Below are 22,840 nucleotides of genomic sequence, written 5' to 3'. Positions count from 1 at the left end.
GAGACACAACTGCATTAAATTTCATCTGCTTCTTGGAAACCCATCCTGCTAACCTGTCCTTGTTATTTTGAAGCTGCATCCTCTTCACAGTTCACATCCAAGCTTTGTGCGTTCTTAATATTCTGTGGAGCTGGGTGTATATCCCATCATCCAACCCTGGGGAAATCTGTGATAAACCATCTTCCGGTCAAAAATAAATCAACCATTCACCCCCTGCTTTGTTTCTGGATTCTGGTCGCCTACCCTAACATCTCTTTATGTGATCTGTTGATTTTGTTTGTGTTTTAACGTCTTTGCCAAACGGTTTGGAATTTATTTCCATTTCGGATCCTGCACAGATACTGTATTAGGATCTGGAATACACTGCCGGGTGGGGGGGGGCAGATAAATCCTGCAAAAGAGAGCTGGATTATTTTCTGGACCACCCAGAATCACAGGGCGACAGTTGAAATCAGTGAATTGTTCTTACGGACAGTCAGCATCGACTCGAGACCCGAATGGCCTCCTGCTGTGCTCGAATGAGGCTGCGACAAATTGTCATGTTGGCACGACCACAACTTGGAATACCATTAGGCTTTCCCCCTTTCCCTAATTTTGTAATTGACTGCATTGGGTGTTGTCACTTCAACTAAAATCTGCTTAAAAGCAGGGATTAACTCAGTTCCTTTTCAGGGATTACTGCCCCTATTTATAGACACTAATCTTTAGTTTCCTCTAACACCGCTTGAATCGTTGCCATTAATCGTTTCCCACTCCATGAGCAAACCCTCTTTCAAACCCCAACCTCCAATTGTTTAAACCATTACTGCCATGACCCCGCCCTCACGCACACATTCGGCCAATGACAGGCGGGATCTGGCAACATGCCCCGCCCATTCAACCGGCGTTGTCAGCATCTATTGGTTAGGGGTGCTGCCAACCATTCCTAGCCATGTCCACCATTGGCCAATGACGTGTCCCCGTTCACAGCACTTATTCCCATTGGATGTTATTGGGACTTTGGGCGGAGTCACCTTCCCTCACTTCCTAAACGCTGATTGGTTGGTCTCTCAGGACCCCCCAGGATTCTGATGTCAATTGGCTTCTTAGGGGTGCCCATCATGAGATGCTCCATCCCGATTGGTTGCTTTGGCTGTCCATTGAGGATGGCCCTCAGCTTGGAGGCTGCTTTAAGCGATTGGCTCTGGACTGTGCCCATCATTTTGGAGTTGGGAAGGCGGCCGGGCTAGCCAGGGGTCTGCTCAGTCCTCCATCAGTGAGTATCCGGCCGAGGCTCAATTTCCGCCCCCTTCCCACCACCTTTCCCCCCCTCCCTCCCTCCTTTTCTCCATCCACCACCCTCAACCTCCCCAAAGGGCAGGAAAAAACAAGGCACCCCCATTTAACCCTTCCTCACTCACTGCAATCCCCCCCCACCCCCAAGTACTCCGAGAGGCAACCCCCGGCTGGCTATCCAAATGCAGTAAGATTTGTTGTTGTTGATTTCCTCTCGCCTGGCGCCTGCTCTCTCTCTCTCTCTCTCTCTTTCTGTCTTCCCCTTCCACCAACCCCCTTGTCCATTACCGCCAGCCAGACGATGGGCACCGTCCTGTCTTTGTCCCCCGAGCCCAAGGGCAAAGGTGGCACGGTGGACGACGGCGCGGGCAAGAGCGCCAAGGAGAAGGGGCTGAAGAAGCACTCGGTCCTCATCTCCGCCCTGACCTGGAAGCGCCTGGTGGCCGCCTCGGCCAAGAAGAAGAAAGCCAAGAAGGTGAACCCGGGCCAGCCGCCTCATGCCAACGAGCCTGCCAGCGGCGCCATCAGCAGCAGCAGCAACAACAACAACCCGGTCAAGCAGCTCAACGAGGAGAACCTGAAGAAGTCCTGCCCTCCTGCCGGCGCCCCGCTGCAGCCCGCTGCCCAGCACAGGGCCATCCCGGTCCCCCTGCCGGTGGTCCCCCCCAGGCAGCTGGGCTCGGTGCAGAAGCAAGCCAGCGGCCGCGCCCCGGCCTCTCCACGCCGGGTGGTGGTGCAGGCGTCCACCGGGGAGCTGCTGCGGTGCCTGGGCGAGTTCCTGTGTCGCCGCTGCTACCGCCTGAAGCAGCTGAGCTCCGGCGAGGCGGTGCTCTGGTTCCGGGGGGTGGACCGAGCTCTGCTGCTCCAAGGTTGGCAAGACCAGGGCTTCATCAGCCCGGCCAACGTAGTGTTCGTCTACCTGCTGTGCCGGGAGGTGGTCAGCGAAGACATCGCCACTGACTTCGAACTGCAAGCCACCTTCCTCACCTGCCTGTACCTCGCCTACTCTTACATGGGCAATGAGATTTCCTACCCCCTCAAGCCGTTCCTGGTAGAAGCCAACAAAGAGGTCTTCTGGGACAGATGCCTCTCCATCATCGGCGAGATGAGTGCCAAGATGCTTCAGATTAATTCAGACCCGCATTACTTCACTGAGGTCTTTCAAGACCTGAAGAACGAGGCCAGCAGCAGAGACTGTAATGGACAATACATTATCAATCTGGACCGTTAGAGACGCCCTGTCTATTCTGTGTCTCTTAGTGAGAAATCTATTGTATGTGTGTAGAGACAGACTGGGTGATCAGATCTATTAGCAGGGGCTGCAGTCCCCACGTAAAGGAGACTGGGTTCTGGGAACAGATAGAGTGGGAATAAAATACAACTTGTCCCGGAAGTCAAAATCGAGCGAAAGATTGGCACGGATTTTACTCTCAACCAAAATGGGAGCCTAAAATGTTCACTTCACAGTGTTCCTTTCATTTTTTTAAAAAAATGTGGTTTATTTTCCAATTGTGCTGTAAATCACGGTATCAAAGGTGATCATCGTTTTAAGGTCATTTTGCGGAGGGGGAGGGGTCGATCAGAATGAAACAGGATGCGTATGGCCAAAAAAAAACAAGATAAACTTGTCCCTGTTTAAATGGCTGTAGATGGTGACGGAGCTTCAGTGAAAGTCTGTCGGACAAGTGTTGTAGATAAGAGTGTGGATATATATATATATATATATATGTATGTATATATAAATTTATTTATTTTCCAATTTTTAGGAAGGATAATCAGAGCAGTATTTCTGAGCGCCTTGACTGTGGTTTTGGGGTGGGGTGTCTCTGAGACAGACTAGGAGATGACGAGAGCAGTTGCCGCTCTCCATGGTACTGATGCGTTCAAACCTCCAGTGTTCCATTTTGCACATTTTCATCAGCAAAGTCTCATTTCTGTCATTATCTGAATGTACATTTTTATTTTGTTTCCTCTCGGCAAAGAACAAAAATAAAAAAAAACGGCAAAGAGGTGGGGTTAGTTGTCAAAAAACAAAACGTGCCAATTGTTGGGATATGATAAATAATGTTGCGTTTTGTATTGTATTCTAAATATGCTGGAGCATCAACAAATATATTGCAAAATATGATCCGATTTTGTGCTGATTGTTCTCGGTTATTTCAAAAGCCTCAAGACAAAAGCTGACTTTTAGGTGCTGGTACGCTACTGGTTTGTGGTCTGGGACTGTCGAACTGCTGTCTTTGTAAGTCTGTATGAGATTACATGTGAAGATGTGGATGAATGGTTGCTTGTGTTTATTGTACATACAAGCTTGCGGGTGTAGCTCTGTGCGATTGCTGTGTGTGTGGGCTTGTGTGAAGGAAACTGTTCCATTACCAGGAGATTGTGTTGCCATAGTGGTGGGAGCTATCTGCTGGAAGGGAATCTATTGCTGTCTTAGCTTCCCACTCTCATTTACCTCGCATGTCCTTGTATGCTGATTACTGAGAGATGACTTAGCAGTAATCCCAGATCTGTATCCGGGAATGAGCTGGAAGCTGCATGCTGTGTACTGCATTTGGAATGATGCCTGTATTCCTGCACAATCCTGCTTTTCGGGAAAGGACACAGTACTCACGGGCAGTTTTAGCTTCACAGTCAATTTGCTAAACAGTGTTGCATTGCAATCTAAGTGGCTGTGGGATGTAAAAATCATACAAATTAAACTGAGGAGCCTTGAATATTTGTAATTCTCCTGAATAAACCTGGACACTGGTCCGACAGGACCAGCAGCTCAAAATGCACATATTCTATTACTGGAGAGGCAGTAGTGGTAATGTCACTGGACTGGTAATTGAGATTGCCAGTGTATATCGATTTGAATCCCACTATAACTGATGTAAAATTTGAAATCCTTAAACTCTGAAATAAACAGCTGGTCCAATAAGTGTCAACTATCATAAAAACCAGTTCACATTAATGCTCTTTCGGAAAGGTCTGGACTACATGTGACTCCAGGCACACTGTAATGGATCCACTGTAATAATCCACAGACTGCGGGATGGGCAATAAATGTAAGGCTTGCCAGTGACACCTACATCCTATGAATGAATAGAAAAAATAAATCTTGTGTGTTGCATATCTTTTTGTGCAGCACATAGAAAACAAGTCTGAGGCAGTTCTGAAGAAGAGTGATATGAGATTCAAAACATTAATTGTTTCTCTCTTCACAGATGCTGCCAGACCTGCTGAGTCTTTCCAGCATTCTCTGTATTTGTTTCAGATTTCCAGCCTCCACACTTATTTGGCTCTAATGATGAAACAAAATATCATCCATGACACCCACATACATTGACTGGGAGGGCTGTGAGAGCAGTAGAGGGATTGGGAGAAAGTTAGGACTGCAAATGCTGGAGATCAGAGTCAAGAGTGTGCTGCTGGAAAAGCACAGCAGGTCAGGGGGCATCCAAGGAGCAGGAGAATCGATTTTTCGGGCATAAGCCCTTGTGGGCTGGGCTGAGAGATAAATGGGAGGGGGATGGGGTTAGGGAAAAGATAGCTGAAAATGCGATAGGTAGATGAAGGTGAAGGAGCATGTGATAGGTCAGAGGGGGCAGTGATGGACAGGTCTGGAGGGCAGTGCTGAGTTGGAGGCTTGGAACTGGGATAATGTGGGGGAGGGGAAAAGAGAAAGCTGTTGAAATCCACATTGATCCCGTGTGGGTTGCAGGGTCACAAGGCGGAATATGAGGCATAGGCATTCCTCCTCCAGGTATCAGATAGTAATGGTTTGGTGGTGGAGGAGGCCCAGGACCTGCATGTCCTTGATGGAGTGGGAGGGAGACTTGAAGTGTTCAAGTGGGGCGGTGGGGTTGGTGGGTGCGGTTGTCCCAGAGATGTTCTCTGAAATGATCTGCAAGAAGACGTCCTGTCTCCTGATGTAGAGGAGACCACTGCAGGTGCAAAGGATGCAGTAGATGACAAATGCATAGGGGGATTGGCAGACCTTGAAGTGCAGGTCCAAAATCCTTGAGATGGCAAGTCAGGTATATTAATGGCAAAGAAGGTAAATTATATGCTTTCCTTCATTGGCCAAGGTATTGAATGCAAGAACAGAGATAAAATGCTACAACTATATAAGACGTTGTTTTGGCCACAGCTGAAATTGTGTACAGTTGTGGTCGCCACATTACAGGAAAGGCACAATTGCTGAGTACGCAATTGTTGCCAGTATTTGAGGCTCGCAGTTAGGAGAAATGATTGAAGGTTAATGTTGTCTTTTGCAGAGCAGAAGAGGCTGTGGGCTGACTTAATTTTATTTTATTGTTCATTACAGAAGGAGGCTGTCACTAGCCAGACAGCATTTATTGCCCACCCCCTAATTGTTTAGAGGGCAGTTAACAGTCAATCGTATTGCTGCAGGTCTGGAGTCACATGGAGGCTAGACTAGGTAAGGATGGTAGTTTCCTTCCCCAAAGGGCATTGCTGATACCAGGCAGTTTTTTTTTTTCCTGACAATCAACAACAAATTCATAGCCATCATGGACTCTTAAATCCAGATTTTTATTGAATTCCAATCCCACCATCTCTCTCGGCAGGATTCAAGCCCAGGTCTCCAGAACATTGGTTGGGTCTCTGGATTAACAATCCAATGATAATACCACTAGGCCATCACCTCCTCTGTAAATGAGATGGACAAAACAATGTGAGATTTTGATAGAGTGGATAGGGAAGACCCTTTCCCCTAATGGACAGATGAATTGCCAAGGGATATAGATTGAAGGTGATTGGTGGAATGGTTAGTCAGGGTACAAGTAAAAACCTTTTTCACTTAGATGTTGATAGATGTCTGGTTTGGTAGTTGAAGCAGAAGCTTCAGCTACACCTGAAGTAGTGTAACCTCAAAGATCCCCTTGTGGGATTGGAGTTGGTAGTTAATTTATTCTACCTCTGCAAACACAATGGACTAGAATGGCCTCTTTCTGTGCTGTACCTTTTCCATGATTCTATACTGTATCCACAATCTTACATAGCAGTATTGCGAATCCTATGGCACAGAAATAAATCATTTGACTTAACCAGTCTATGGACACCTTATCTTTCATCCTGTCAAACCACCTCTATTCCTTTCTCTGTCAGATACCTGTCTATCTCCCTCATAACTGCACCTATGATTTTTGGTTCATCTACAATCTATTTCTCTGTCAGGGCTAGTTTGTGGGTTTTTTTTGGGGGGGGGGTGATTTTTGGTTGTGTAGACAGGTTGGGGATATAGGGCCTGATCTCCTTGGAGAACAGAAGCCTGGGAGTTGTTCAAGATCATGAGTGCAGACAAAAGGGATAGAGAGAAACTGTTCCTATTGGTGAAAAATAGCAGAAGCTCAAGGACACAGATTCTTGACAGACAAAAAGAAGAAAGAATTAGCAGAATCTATTCAATGCAAATGTTAGAAGCTGTGATACACTGTGTGAGGGTGTGGTGAAGACAGGTTCAATCAAGACGGTCAAAAGAGAATCCAATCACTATCTGAAAAAGAAATTAAATGTTGCAGGGCTGTGGGGTAAAAGTGAGAGGTCGATAATTGGCAAATAGGGTTTGAAACAAAAAAAAATGGGCCAGTTTTCTGTGCTGTCACCGTACTGGTGGTAATGCAGCACACGCTGGTTAAAAACAGAAAGCACTAGAGAAACAGCAGCTCTGACAGTATCTGAGGAACAAGAGTGAATGTTTGGAATCCAATGACATCTTCGGAACTGTGGCAGGTTGTTGCTGCTGTGGGAATTACTAGATGCAGAATTAGGTTTTCATACCAGCACGTCCGGGAGTGCTGCAGCAGACTGCAGCCTGTTGATGGTTGCACCGAGCACCTTAGGATCGAAAAAGGGCGTGTTAGCTCCAGCCTCGCTTCATCTCTGCTGCATAAGCGAAGTGGAAATTCCAGGGAAGGTTATTGGAGTGTAAACAAGCGCTCTCCAAGGTCCTGAAAGGGCCTCTGGACGTCACACATAGACTTTGTCTGTTTTACTGTGTTGGGCTGTAAATTGTATTTTCAACGGCCGAATTTAGACTCTCACTTTCTCCCCCAGGGCTCGGTAAAGCTATTCCAGTGAACAGTTCCGCCGTGCAGACAAGAAAATATTTGAGTTTAAATTGATGTCAGTTGCTACAATGGAATTGACACCCGGTACATTTTTTTAAAAATTCGTTCTTGAGATGTGGAGGGAGTGTGTGTGTGGGGGTGGGGGGGGGGGGGGGGGTAGGTGTTAACGGTATTCACAGCCCATCCCTACCTGACCCTGAGAAGATGATGGTTTTTCTTAACTGCCGGTCCTGTTAGGAAAGAAGTTTAGCAATTTTGACCCAGGGACAGTGAAGTAAGGTGATCTATTTATTAAGTGGTAACTATTAGAATGTTGATAGTGGAGGCAATCAGAGATGATAATGCCATTGACAGTCAAGAAAAAATAGTTAGATTCTGTCTTGTTGGAGATGACCATTGCCTGACTTTTTGATGTGAAATGAATGTTACTTACCACGTATCACCTCAGGTGTGAACCTTATTGAATGGTGGAGCACATTAGAGGGGCCAAATGATTTACATTTGGTCTTATCTCACATGTTCATATGGTTTGCTATAAATGGACATGGGCTGCTTCTGTATCTGAGGAGACATAAACTGTGTAAATATTCAGTGAATATCCCCACCTCTGACCTTGTGATAGATGGAAAGCCATCAAGTAAATATCTGAAAATTATTGAGGTTTGGGCAATACCAGGTTGAATGAATTACAACTGAGAGGTAGGAGTCCTTGACCAGTTTTAGTGGGCACAAAATTGGATAAGCCTGCAGAAATGTACCTCAGGTTGTTGTGAAATACAAGTGAGGCGATTGTAGGGACACTAACCTTAGTTTTCAACTCTTTCCTGGACACAAGAGATGTATCAGAAGACTGGAGGACAAAGCCACAGATCTCTGTGTTTAACACAATTGGCAGAGAGATCACTGTAAACTCAATTCTGAGAGCAAGAATTAATCTCCAGTTGGAGGTGCAAAGATTAATTCATGAGAATAAATATGGCCTTCTCTCAGGAGGAGGGGACATCATACCTGACAGATTTGATTGAATTTATTGATGAGGTGAGAAGATGTGCAGCTGGGGGTAATGCAGTGGATGCTGTCTACATGGACTCTAGTAAGGTTTTTGACAAGGTCTCACATTGGAATATGCTTGAGAGGTAAGATCCCATGGGACCCAAGCCAATTTGGCAAATTGGATCCAAAACTAACTTCATGGCAGAAAGCAGAGAATGATGGTCAAGGCTTATTTTTTAGGGCCGAGGGGCATACCATTGGGTTCATTGTAGTGTGTATTAATGATCTAGGCATGAATGTAGGATATTTGACCACTAAGTTTGCAGATGGTACAAAAATTATCCTGTTGTTAGAAGTTAAGATGAAAGCTTTAGACTCAGAATAGTCTGGTCAAATGGGCAGAATAATGGCAAATGGAATTTAGTCCTGTGAAGTGTAAGGGGATGCATTTTGGGAGGGCTAACAGGGTAAGGGAATACAGAAATGGTTGGATGCTAGGAAGTACAGATGATCAGAGGGACCTTGATGTGCATGTCCATTGATCCGTGAAGGCAACAAGACAGGTTGATGTGGTGATCAGGAGGAGAAAGTGAGGACCGCAGATGCTGGAGATCAGAGTCAAAGAGTGTGGTGCTGGAAAAGCACAGCCGGTCAGGCAGCATCCAAGGAGCAGGAAAATTGACATTTCAGCACAAGCCCTTCATCAGGAAAGCATTTGGAATACTTGCCTTTATCATTCAAAGCATTGAATACTAGAGCAGGGAGCCAATGTTAGGTTTGTATAAGACATTACTTAGGTAGTTCAGGCCATCACAGTTTAGGAAGGATGCGATACGGTGTAGAGAAATGGGAGCTGATGAATTTACTGAGAGTGGAACAAAGGAAGCATTTCAAAGATCATCTCAAAGCCTCCAAAAAGATTTACTCAAGATATATCTCAACAGATATACCTTATGCCTGTCTTCACAGAGGAAGACCCAAGACATGTCTCTGGAATAATTAAAATCCAATGATAGATCCATTAATGACCATCTTTCAGAATTTAATTAATCCTGCAATGATGCCTCTAATTTTGAAGGTTGCCCCAGAAAGTGGAGGACGAGGGAAAACAGGAAACTACAGACCTGTCAGTAATAGGGAATTTATTAAAATCTACTATAATGGATGTGATTATTCGATATTAATAAAATAAAGGTGAAGTTGGACAGCAGCATCATAGATTTATGGAGAAGGAATTGTTTGACAAACCTTTTCATGTTTTTTTGAGGGCATGACCTATAGTTGATCAGGGGAACTGGTGAATGTGGTGTTTTTGGGTTTTTGGAAGGCTTTTTACAAAATCCTACATGGGAGGCCAGTAAACAAAATTATAACGCATGGTTTTGAGAATGTACATTTCCAATGATGAATTTGTTCCTTTTTGTTTTTGAGGATCCTGATCCCTTTAGAGACATAGAAAATAGGAAAAGGAGTAGGCCATTCAGCCCTTTGAGGCTGCTCCACCATTCAATATGATCATCCAACTCAGTCCCCTTTTCCTGCTTTCCTCTCTACCCTTTGATCCCTTTAGCACTCAGAAACATCTAACTCCTTCCTGAAAACATTCAATGACTTGGCCACAACCACTGTCTTTGGCAGAGAAATCCACATTGAATGCTTCGTCTTCTACCTCAGGACCCTCCAATCCCAGGGCATCAATGTGGATTTCATCAGTTTCCTCACTTCTCCTCCCCCCACCTTCCCCCCAAGTCTAACCTTCCAGCTCAGTACCGCCATCATGACCTGTCCTACCTGTCCATCTTCCTTCCCACCTATCTGCACCACTTTCCTCTCTGACCTATCACAATTACCCCCACCTCCATCCACCTATCACACTCTCAACTACCTTTCCCCCAGCCCCACACCAGTCCCGTTTATCTCTCCACCCCCGAGGCTCTCAGTCTCATTCCTGATGAAGGACTTTTTCCCAAAACGTTGATTCTCCTGTTCCTTGGATGCTGCCTGACCTGCTGTGCTTTTCCAGCACTACACTTTTGACTCTAATCTCCAGCATGTGCAGTACTCACTTTCGCCTAGAGAGTTCCACAGGGTCACTATTGTCTGGGTGAGAATGTCTTCCTCAAAGTCAGCAAAAAGGAACTGGCCATCAACTTCAGAAAGGCAGAGTGAGGGCTGCAGATGCTGGAAACCAGAGTTTAGATCAGAGTGGTGCTGGGAAAGCACAGCAGGTCAGGCAGCATCCGAGGAGCAGGAAAATTGATGTTTCGGGCAAAAGCCCTTCATCAGGAATGGAGGCAGGGAGCCTCCAGGTTGGAGAGATAGGTGGGGGGTGCTGGGGTGAAGGTATCAAAGAGTGCAGTAGGTGAATGGGGGTGGGGATGGAGGTGATAGGTCAGAGAGGAGAGTGGGGGAAGGTAGCAAAGAGTTCAATAGGTGAATGAGGGTGGAGATGGAGGTGATAGGTCAGAGAGGAGGGTGGAGTGGTTAGGTGGGAAGGGAGATTGGCAGGTAGGACAGGTATGAGGACAGTGCTGAGCTGGAAGGTTGGAACTGGGGTAAGGTGGGGGGGAGGGGAAATGAGGAAACTGGTGAAGTCCACATTGATGCCCTGGGGTTGAAGTGTTCTGAGGTGGAAGATGAGGCATTCTTCCTCCAGGCGAGGGGTAGTGAGGGAGCAGCGGTGGAGGAGGCCCAGGACCTGCATGTCCTCGGCAGAATGGGAGGGGGAGTTGAAATGTTGGGCCACGGGGCGGTGGGGTTGATTGGTGTGACCCAACGCCCCGTGGCCCAACATTTCAACTCCCCCTCCCACTCTGCCGAGGACATGCAGGTCCTGGGCTTCCTCCACCGCCGCTCCCTCACCACCTGACGCCTGGAGAAAGAATGCCTCATCTTCTGCCTCAGAACACTTCAACCCCAGGGCATCAATGTGGACTTCACCAGTTTCCTCATTTCCCCTCTCCCCCACCTTAACTCAGCTCCAACCTTCCAGCTCAGCACTGACCTCATGACCTTTCCTACCTGCCAATTTCCCTTCCCACCTATCCATTCCACCCTCCCCATGACGTATCACTCCATCCCCACCCCCATTCGCCCATTGTATTCTTTGCTACCTTCTCCCCAGCCCCACACCCGCCTCCCCACTTCTCTCTCCACCCCAGAGGCTCCCTGCCTCCATTCCTGATTAAGGGCTTTTGCCCGAAATGTCAATTATCCTGCTCCTTGGATGCTGCATGACCTGCTGTGCTTTTCCAGTACCACTCTAATCTAAACTCATCAACCTCAGGAAGCAGAGTGGTGGACACGCCCCTCTCTGTATCAATGGTGCTGAGGTGGACATGGTCAGCAACAATCTGTCCTGGTCTATTCACTTTGACACAACAATCAAGGAAGCAGACCAATGCGTCTGCTTCCTCAGAATGCTAAGGAGATTCGGCATGTCCACAGTGACTGTTAACAAATTTTATAAATGCACCTTGGAAAGCATTCTATTCAGGTGATCACAGTGTGATATGGCAACTGCTCTTCCCAAGACCACATGAAATTACAGAGAGTTGTGAAACACAGCCCAGTCCATCACACAAACCAGCCTTCCATCCATTGACTCTGTCTACACTTCCTGCTGCCTTGGAAAAGCACCCAATATAATCAAAGACTCCTCCCACCCCAATTACACTGTACATTTTCTTCCAACCTCTTCCGTTGGGCAGAAGATGCAAAATTTTGAGAACACCTACCAACAGATTCAAGAACAGCTTCTTCCCTGCTGTTATCAGCCTTATAAATGGGCCTCTCATATATGAGAGTTGATCTTTCTCTACACCTTCTCTGTAGCTGTGACCTTATATTCTGCATTCTGTTCTCTTACCCTGATGTAATAATTTAAGGTATGATTTGTCTGGATAGCATACAAAACAATACTTTTCACTGTATCACGGTACATGTGACAATACTAAAATCAAATGGACTCATCTACGTCTTAAATGGCCTCTCCCATAAGCTTGCACTGTGGCTCCTGGTTCTGATGCTATGAATCACCATTTTGAAGTTGGGGTTATGACGACATTACTCTAGTACTGGTTTTCACATCTAAGGGAGGTTGTGGCTAATCTCACAGTTTGTTTTATCATCTCATCAGAAAGATTTAACCTCGAACAATATAGCCACCCTCAGTAACACACTGCAGTGTTACAGGGTTACAAAATGCATAAGCATCAAAATTACTACCAACAGCCAACACAGAAGTTATCCTTAGATAGATTACTTACAGTGTGGAAACAGGCCCTTCAGCTCAACAAGTCCACACCGCCCCGCCAAAGCGCAACCCACCCATACCCCTTACCTAACACTATGGTCAATTTAGCATGGCCAATTCACCTGACCTGCACATCTTTGGACTGTGGGAGGAAACCGGAGCACCCGGAGGAAACCCACACAGACACGGGGAGAACGTACAAACTCCACACACTCAGTCGCCTGAGGCGGGAACTGAACCCGGGTCTCTGGCGCTGTGAGGCAGCAGTGCTAACCACTGTGCCACCGTGCCGCCCACGGCTGGCTGGCATTCTTTCTTCACCTCATTCTTCTGAAGTTAGGTTACCCTGGCATTCACATGATTACTGACAGCGAAATATTGTTTTTTTTGCCAAAGGAAGCTGAGGAAACTGCTGGTCTATTGGTAACATGGCTGACCTAGTTAACTCAGAGATTGAGGCTAGTGTTCTGGGGATGTCGGTTCAAATCTCCATTGGAATTTAGATGTAATTAATTAATAAAACCATGACAACACTTGTCAATTGTCATAAGAGCTCCTTTTGTTCATTAGTGCCCTTCAGTGAAGTAAATCTGCTCTCCTTGGTCTGACCTACATGTAACTCTAGACCCCCAGTAATGACTCTTAACTTCCCTCTGAAACCATCTAGCAAGCTGTACCGTTCAAGAGCAATTAGGGACTGGCAGCAAAGGCTGGTCTTGTGGGGAAGCAACACCCACATCTTATGAAAGAATATAAAACAACCTCCTTCACCAACCTGTTTTGTTCATACGGAAAGCCTGGTGACCTATGCAACAGCAAACACCATATTAAAATAAAATTAAATGTTAATCACTTTGAGAGGACTCTTGTGTTGCAATGGTAGTGCCCCTACCTCTGAGTCAAAAGGCCCTAGTTTCAAACCCTACTTACTCCAGAGGTTTTGTTTATTCTTTCACAGGATGAGGATGCCTCTGTCTAGGCTAATATTTATTGCCCATTCTTAATTGCCCAGAGGACTTTATGCTCTGGGTCTAGAGTCACATGTGGAGCCGAAGAGGTAAGGATGGTGGTTTCCTTCTCTGGATGGGTTTTTGCAGCAATGGATTCATGGTCATTATAAGACTTTTTTAAAATTGAATTCAAGTTTGCCATGGTGGGATTTGAACCCCAGAAACATTTCCTGGATCTCTAGATGAACAGTCCAACAATAATAGCTCTAAGTCATGAAAATATTCAGAAAGTATGTTGGCTAATACTTAGATTCTGGATTAGTGGTGCTGGAAGAGCACAGCAGTTCAGGCAGCATCCGAGGAGCAGTAAAATCGACATTTCGGGCAAAAGCCCTTCATCAGGAATAAAGGCAGAGAGCCTGAAGCATGGAGAGATAAGCTAGAGGAGGGTGGGGGTGGGGAGAAAGTAGCATAGAGTACAATAGGTGAGTGGGGGAGGGGGTGAAGGTGATTGGTCGAGGGCAGGGGGAGGGTGGAGTGGATAGGTGGAAAAGAAAATAGGCAGATAGGACAAGTCATGGGGACAGTGCTGAGCTGGAAGTTCGGAACTAGGGTGAGGTGGGGGAAGGGGAAATGAGGAAGCTGTTGAAGTCCACATTGATGCCCTGAGGTTGAAGTGTTCCGAGGCGGAAGATGAGGCGTTCTTCCTCCAGGCGTCTGGTGGTGAGGGAGCAGCGGTGAAGGAGGCCCAGGACCTCCATGTCCTCGGCAGAGTGGGAGGGGGAGTTGAAATGTTGGGCCACAGGGTGGTGTGGTTGATTGGAGCGGGTGTCCCGGAGATGTTCCCTAAAGCGCTCTGCTAGGAGGCGTCCAGTCTCCCCAATGTAGAGGAGACCGCATCGGGAGCAATGGATATAATAAATGATATTAGTGGATGTGCAAGTAAAACTTTGATGGATGTGGAAGGCTCCTTTAGGGCCTTGGATGGAAGTGAGGGAGGAAGTGTGGGCTCAGGTTTTGCAGTTCCTGTGGTGGCAGGGGAAGGTGCCAGGATGGGAGGGTGGGTTGAAGGGGGGCGTGGACCTGACCAGGTAGTCACGGAGGGGACGGTCTTTTGCGGAAGGCGGAAAGGGGTGGGGAGGGAAATATATCCCTGATAGTGGGGTCTGTTTGGAGGTGGCGGAAATGTCGGCGGATGATTTGGTTTATGCGAAGATTGGTAGGGTGGAAAGTGAGCACCAGGGGCGTTCTGTCCTTGTTACGGTTGGAGGGGTGGGGTCTGAGATGTTAGGCAATGTTATATAAATACAATCTCTTCCTTGAATCAGCAAAGCAGTCATCATCTACGTAAAAAGGAATACTTAATTTGTGAAGTTGGTTTTGTTTACCTTGGATTGATAAAATGGATTTTTCGTCAAACCTTTGAAAGCCTGAATGTCAATTTCAATTCTAAACAAATTGAACATTGCCTTTGATTAATAACAGCCTTTTGAAGTATCCGTATTTTTAGAATACGTATACAAATAATTGAAATGAAATCATTATCATTGCGTTCCTAATATTGTCAGTATATGACTAGCCACCAGATCTGAAAGCTACAGGGAGCTATTTATTTGTGTTTTGAATTACAATGTGAACTGGCATTTTCACTCTCGGGGGCCCCTTCTAGTCTGTCTTAAACAAAGTGCTTTTAAAAATAGGAAGGTCAGCTTTTTAAAAATGTTGATGGCTTTCCTCCTACTCAAGTATAGGCTGACATTAAAACAAAAAAAGACATTTTGATGTGTAGGTGTAGCTGGCCGTCCCTGGCTAGGGGCTGGTACTGAGTTGCATTATTGTACACATTTGATTATCGCCAAGTGGCTCACAAGGTCGAATAGACAAGCCCAACATATCGCTGCCCCGAAAGAAGATCAGTGAATTCAGTTCATAGAGTCACAGATATGTACAGCACAGAAACAGACCCTTCAGTCCAACTTGTCCATGCCAACCAGATATTCTAGCCTAATCTAGTCCCATTTGCCAGCACTTAGCCCTTATCCCTCCAAACCGTTCCTATTCAAATACCCATCCAGATGCCTTTTAAATGTTGTAATTGTAACAGCCTCCACCACTTCCTCTGGCAGCTCATTCCATACACACACCGCGAAAAAATTGCCCCTTAGGTCTCTTTTATATTTTTCCCCTCTAACCCTAAACCTATGCCCTCTAGTTCTGGACTCCCCCACCCAAGGGAAAAGACCTTGTCGATTTATCCTATCCATGCCCCTCATGATTTTATAGACCTCTATAAGGTCACCCTCAGCCTTCAATGCTCCAGGGAAAACAGCCCCGACCTATTCAGCCTCTCCCTATAACTCAAACCCTCCAACCCTGGCAATATCTTTGAAAATCTTTTCTAAACCCTTTCAAGTTTCACAATATTCTTCCTATAGGAGGGAGACCAGAATTGCATGCAATATTCCAAACGTGGCCTGTACAGCTGCAACATGACCTCCCAACTCCTATAATCAATGCTCTGACCAATAAAGGAAAGCATATCAAATGTCTTCTTCACGATTCCTATCGACCTGTTACTTAATTTTCAAGAAAAGATGAACCTGAGGAGTTGGGAGGTCATGTTGTGGCTGTACAGGACATTGGTTAGGCCACTGTTGGAATGTTGCATGCAATTCTGGTCTCCTTCCTATTGGAAAAATGTTGTGAAATTTGAAAGGGTTCAGAAAAGATTCACAAGGATGTTGCCAGGGTTGAAGGATTTGAGCTACAGGGAGAGGCTGAACAGGCTGGGGCTGTTTTCCCTGGAGCCTCGGAGGCTGAGGGGTGACCTTATAGAGGTTTACAAAATTATGAGGGGCATGGATAGGGTAAATAGACAAAGTCTTTTCCCTGGTGTCGGGGAGTCTAGAACTAGAGGGCATAGGTTTAGGGCGAGAGGGGAAAGATATAAAAGAGACCTAAGGGGCAACTTTTTCACACAAGAGGGCGATACATGTATGGAATGAACTGCCAGAGGATGTGGTGGAGGCTGGTACAATTGCAACATTTAAGAGGCATTTGGATGGGTATATGAATAGGAAGGGTTTGGAGGGATATGGGCCACGTGCTGGCAGGTGGGACTAGATTGGGTTGGGATACCTGATCGGTATGGACGGGTTGGACCAAAGGGTCTGTTTCCATGCTGTACATCTCCATGACTTTATGACTCTAAGATGTTTATCCTCATTTTGCATCTTGAACGTCTGCCCATTATTTTAAATTTATTGGGTTAGTAGCCTATTCTCTAGAGAGACTAGCTTCTCCCTACTTGTTGATGAGTAGAGAATTGGAGTCTCCATCTTCACTTTGCACAGCTCTGAGCTACAATGTGCACATCAAAACACAACAACTTGGGCTTCCTGAGTAAACTCTAATATTACCATCACCACTTGAACAATTAAAGGCACATTTTGAACATCTTGATTAAACCTCCCTTGAGTCTTCGCTACCCTCCAATTTCTCCATATAACTGAAATCCCTCATCCCTGCTAAACCTCATCTTTATATGTTTTCCAGGGAGTTGATATTTGACCCAGAATTATGCTCCTCCAGCTGAGGACTAGGCAGAGCTGTACAAAGGCTTAGCATGACTGCATACTCAATGCCTTTAGTATTGCTAAAGGAATGATGCATTGGAAGACCATAGACCATATGACGGAGTAGAAGAAGTAGGCCATTTGGCCCATTGAGCCTATTCCACCATTTAATGTGACAATGAATGATCCCCAATTCCACTTTGCTGTCTTTTCTCTGTAACCCTTGATTACATTACTGATTAAAAATCTAGTTCAGCCTTGAAGTCAAAGGCTTCTGTCTTATACTCACCAGGATAATTTACAAGAATATCAGTGTAAAGGGGGGAACTTTTTTTCACTGCCAATTGCATGGCAAACGACATTCGTTTATTAAACCATCTGTTCCATACATTTCCATAACTATCTAATCACCTTGTTTGCCACCTTGAAGAACCATGTTTAAAAGATATCATTGTCCTTGTTGCAGACATGATAGAATCAGATTGAATTGAAATGAATTTATTGTCTCGTGTACTGAGGCACAGTGAAAAGCTTTGTCTTGCAAGCAATATAGGTGGATCGCAGAGTTAAGTGGCATTGATAGTAAATAATAGATAAACAGCGGTTAAAACAAAACACCGGTACAGGCGAATGTTAAGAGTTTGTGAGTCCATTCAGGATTCTAACAACAGTAGGGTAGAAACTGTTTCCAAACCAGCTGGTGCGTGTGTTCAGGCTTCTGTACCTTCTCCCTGATGGTAGAGGTTGTAGAAAAACATTGCCAGGGTGGGATGGATCTTTGGGAATGCTGGCGGCCTTTCCTTGACAGCGGGCCTGGTAGATGGATTCTATAGATGGGAGGTTGGCCTTTGTGATTGTCCGGACTGAGGTCACTACTCTCTGTAACTGTCTCTGATCTTTAATAGTACAGTTGCCATACCAGGTAGAGATACATCCAGACAGAATGCTCTCAATGGTGCACCTATAAGAGTTGGCAAGGGTATTCGCCGTCATGCCAAATTTCCTCAGCTGCTTGAGGAAGTAGAGATGTTGTTGGGCCTTTGTAACCAGTGCATCCACATGAAGAGTCCAAGAAAGCTTGTTGTGGATGACCACTCCCAGGAGCTTGACATTCTCCACTTGTTCCATCTCTGTGCTGTTAATGTGTAGGGGGGGCATGAGTAACATCCCACTGAAAGTCCCAACAGATCTGTTTTAGCCCAGCATGTGGCAATAAGAGTAATACTGGGACCAGTAGGGACACTTTTCCCTCTGAGACAGAAAGCCATTCATTCTCATACCCCAGTGTCTGAGCAGAACTCAGGGGCTGATATCTTCTAGTCAGACCGAAGGAGTGCTGCATCATCAAAGTAGTTTAAAAGGGACCTAAGAGGAAAATTCTTCATGCAGAAGGTGGTGCATATATGAAATGAACTGCCAGAGGAAGTGGTGGAGGCTGGTACAATTACAACATTTAAAAGGCATCTGGATGGGTATAGGTATAGGAAGAGTTTAGAGGGATATGGGCCAAATGCTGGCAAATGGGGACTAGATTAATTTGGGATATCTGGTCGGCATGGACAAGTTGGACTGAAGGGTTTGTTTCTGTGCAGTGTTTCTCTATGATTCTATGACTCTATGACCAAAGAGTCTGTTTATAGAACATAGAACATAGAACATAGAAAAATACAGCGCAGTACAGGCCCTTTGGCCCTCGATGTTGCACCGATCCAAGCCTACTTAACCTATACTAGCCCACTATCCTCCATATGCCTATCCAATGCCCGTTTAAATACCCATAAAGAGGGAGAGTCCACCACTGCTACTGGCAGGGCATTCCATGAACTCACGACTCGCTGAGTAAAGAATCTACCCCTAACATCTGTCCTATACCTACCACCCCTTAATTTAAAGCTATGCCCCCTCGTAATAGCTGACTCCATACGTGGAAAAAGGTTCTCATGGTCAACCCTATCTAAACCCCTAATCATCTTGTACACCTCTATCAAGTCACCCCTAAACCTTCTTTTCTCCAATGAAAACAACCCCAAGTGCCTCAGCCTTTCCTCATACGATCTTCCTACCATACCAGGCAACATCCTGGTAAACCTCCTCTGCACCCGTTCCAGTGCCTCCACATCCTTCCTATAGTATGGCGACCAAAACTGCACACAATACTCCAGATGCGGCCGCACCAGAGTCTTATACAACTGCAACATGAAGCTTTCCAAGCTTTATGACCCTATCTACTATCCTCTCAGCTGGGTAGAAAAAAATCTTGTGGTACTGTTTAAGAATGAAGAGAGGAGGACCCTTTGATCTTTTAACTTCGCATTAGTCCTTCAAACAATTTTATTAAAAGCAAACTCCTTACTTCATTGGGGAACTTCCCCATGTGAAAATGAGCCACCATGTTTTTTATAAAATAGCAGGGACTGCACTTGCACAAAATAATTATTTAATTGAATCTTTTTGAAAAAAGGGCACATTTTGTCAAAACTTTACATCTTACACTTATCAGGACAATTTGCAAGAAAACCGATGTAAAAGGGGAACATTCTATACTGTTTGAGATAAGAGTGCTGATTGGTTGGCAAGGAATGCTAATTCAAGAAGAAAACCAACATTTGTACTTGATGAGAGAAGAATGCTGATTGGTTGACAAGTGGGCTCCAATTTTTGGGGGGAGAGAGAAACAGAGTTAACGTTTTGAGCCCAATGTAACTCCTCTTTTGGAACTGCTGATCTAAGACCATAAGACCATAGAAGCAGAAGTAGGCCATTCTGTCCATTGTATCTACTCTGCCATTCTATCATGGCTGATATATCAAGGGAAGAGGATAACTAGGGAAAGAGTAGGGCCCGTTTGGGACCAAGGAGATACTCTCTAGGTGGAGTGAGAGGACCTTGACAGAGTGTTGAACCAATGCTTCACATCTATCTTCCCCCCAAGAGAATGAAGATGAAGGGGGAGCGACTGAGAGGTGCTTGAGCAAATTGACATTGAGAAGGAGAATTATGGTGGTGCTGGCAGGCTTAATTTCCAGGTCCAGGTGAATTGCATCCCAGACTGCAGTGGGAAGCAAGGGAGGAGATTGCAAGGGGACTGACCCAAATTGTTAATTCCTCTCTTTTCATGGAGGAGGTGCCAAAGGTCTTGAGAACAACTGAGGTGGTTCAAATATTTAAGACGGGTGTAGCGAGCAGCCAGGGAACTACAGATCTGTGAGTCTCACACCATTAGTAGGGGAACTATCGGAGAAAATTCTAAAGGAGGGCATCTGCCTCCACTTGGGAGAGGCAAGGCTTGATCAGGGAGAGTCAGCTTGGCTTCATCACCAGAACGTCATGCCCAACAAATTTGATTGAATTTTCTGAGGAGGCGACCAGGTGTGTAGATGAAGATGTAGTTTATATGGATTTCAGCAAAGTCTTTGATAAGGTCCCACATAGGAGATTTATCCAGAAGGCATAAATGCACGTGGGATATGGGGTAACTTGATAAACCCAATTCAAAATTAGCTCAGGTGGAGAAAACAGAGGTTGATGATGGAAGACTGCTTTAGTGACTGCAAAAGCAGAATCCAGTGGTATATCACAGGGACCTGTGCTCTGTCCCCTTTCATTCACTGTTTATTTTAATGACATAGATGACTGTGTCAGGGTTTGGATTGGTAAGTTTTCTGGATAATGCAAAGATTGATTGGATGGTTAACAGTGAAATTGAGTGTCGTGGGCTACAAAAAGATATAATGGGGATGGTCAAATGGGCAGATAACTGGGAGTTGGAATTTAACCCTGAAAAGTGAGACGTGAACCAGTCTTTGTGTAAAAAAAATTGCTCCTCTTTTATTTTTTGAATATTTCTACTCTCACTTTAAAAATATACCCCCTAGTCTTGAAATTCTGCACCCTAGGGAAAAGACACCTCTCATTTACCCTATCTATTCCCCTCATAATTTTATAAACTTCTATAAGGTAACCCCTTCAAATTCCTGTGTTCCAGTGTAAAAAAAAACTTCAGGTTATCCAAACTCTCCTTACAACTCAAGCCCTCTATTCTCAGAAACATAGAACATAGAACATAGAACATAGAACAATACAGCACAGAACAGGCCCTTCGGCCCACGATGTTGTGCCGAACTTCTATCCTAGATTAAGCACCCGTCCATGTACCTATCCAAATGCCGCTTAAAGGTCGCCAATGAATCTGACTCTACCACTCCCACGGGCAGCGCATTCCATGCCCCCACCACTCTCTGGGTGAAGAACCCACCCCTGACATCTCCCCTATACCTTCCATCCTTCACCTTAAATTTATGTCCCCTTGTAACACTCTGTTGTACCCGGGGAAAAAGTTTCTGACTGTCTACTCTATCTATTCCTCTGATCATCTTATAAACCTCTATCAAGTCACCCCTCATCCTTCGCCGTTCCAACGAGAAAAGGCCGAGAACTCTCAACCTATCCTCGTACGACCTACTCTCCATTCCAGGCAACATCCTGGTAAATCTTCTCTGCACCCTCTCCAAAGCTTCCACATCTTTCCTAAAGTGAGGCGACCAGAACTGCACACAGTACTCCAAATGTGGCCTAACCAAAGTCCTGTACAGCTGCAACATCACCTCACGACTCTTGAATTCAATCCCTCTGCTAATGAACGATAATACTCCATAGGCCTTCTTACAAACTCTATCCACCTGAGTGGCAACCTTCAAAGATCTATGTACATAGACCCCAAGATCCCTCTGTTCCTCCACCTGACCAAGAACCCTACCATTAACCCTGTATTCCGCATTCTTATTTGTTCTTCCAAAATGGACAACTTCACACTTGGCAGGGTTGAACTCCATCTGCCACTCCTCAGCCCAGCTCTGCATCATATCTAAGTCCCTCTGCAGCCGACAACAGCCCTCCTCACTGTCCACAACTCCACCTATCTTTGTATCATCTGCAAATTTACTGACCCACCCTTCGACTCCCTCCTCTAAGTCATTAATAAAAATTACAAACAGCAGAGGACCCAGAACTGATCCCTGCGGAACTCCACTTGTAACTGGACTCCATGCTGAATATTTACCATCTACTACCACTCTCTGACTTCGACCGGTTAGCCAGTTTTCTATCCAATTGGCCAAATTTCCCTCTATCCCATGCCTCCTGACTTTCCGCATAAACCTACCATGGGGAACCTTATCAAATGCCTTACTAAAATCCATGTACACTACATCCACTGCTCTACCCTCATCCACATGCTTGGTCACCTCCTCGAAGAATTCAATAAGACTTGTAAGGCAAGACCTACCCTTCACAAATCCGTGCTGGCTGTCCCTAATCAAGCAGTGCCGTTCCAGATACTCGTAAATCCTATCCCTCAGTACCCTTTCCATTACTTTGCCTACCACAGAAGTAAGACTAACTGGCCTGTAATTCCCGGGGTTATCCCTATTCCCTTTTTTGAACAGGGGCACAACATTCGCTACTCTCCAGTCCCCTGGTACCACCCCCGTTGCCAGTGAAGACGAGAAGATCATTGCCAACGGTACTGCAATTTCCTCTCTTGCTTCCCACATAATCCTAGGATATATCCCGTCAGGCCCGGGGGACTTGTCTATCCTCAAGTTGTTCAAAATGTCCAACACATCTTCCTTCCTAACAGATATCTCTTCTAGCTTATCAGTCCGTTTCACACTCTCCTCTTCAACAATACGGTCCCTCTCGTTCGTAAATACT

General features: G+C 45.6%; 1 protein-coding gene across 1 annotated transcript; it reads left to right on the top strand.

Annotated features, from left to right (window-relative positions):
• The first annotated feature begins 1,195 nt into the window (after positions 1 to 1,195).
• Positions 1,196 to 3,408, top strand: LOC140482440 (cyclin-dependent kinase 5 activator 1-like). The gene has a single exon (XM_072579944.1). The coding sequence runs from the start codon at positions 1,577 to 1,579 to the stop codon at positions 2,504 to 2,506; it is 930 nt and encodes a 309-aa protein (XP_072436045.1). The 5' UTR covers positions 1,196 to 1,576; the 3' UTR covers positions 2,507 to 3,408.
• Positions 3,409 to 22,840: the final 19,432 nt, after the last annotated feature.

This window comes from Chiloscyllium punctatum, chromosome 10, assembly GCF_047496795.1.
Source record: "Chiloscyllium punctatum isolate Juve2018m chromosome 10, sChiPun1.3, whole genome shotgun sequence".
Classification (NCBI taxonomy): Eukaryota; Metazoa; Chordata; class Chondrichthyes; order Orectolobiformes; family Hemiscylliidae; genus Chiloscyllium; species Chiloscyllium punctatum.
The sequence above is the reverse complement of the archived record's forward strand: the minus strand, read 5'-3'. Positions and strand labels throughout refer to the sequence as shown.

What these genes read in the sequence shown, in the direction of transcription:
- LOC140482440 (XM_072579944.1), top strand. Translation starts at nt 1,577, where the DNA reads ATGGGCACCGTCCTGTCTTTGTCCCCCGAGCCCAAGGGCAAAGGTGGC.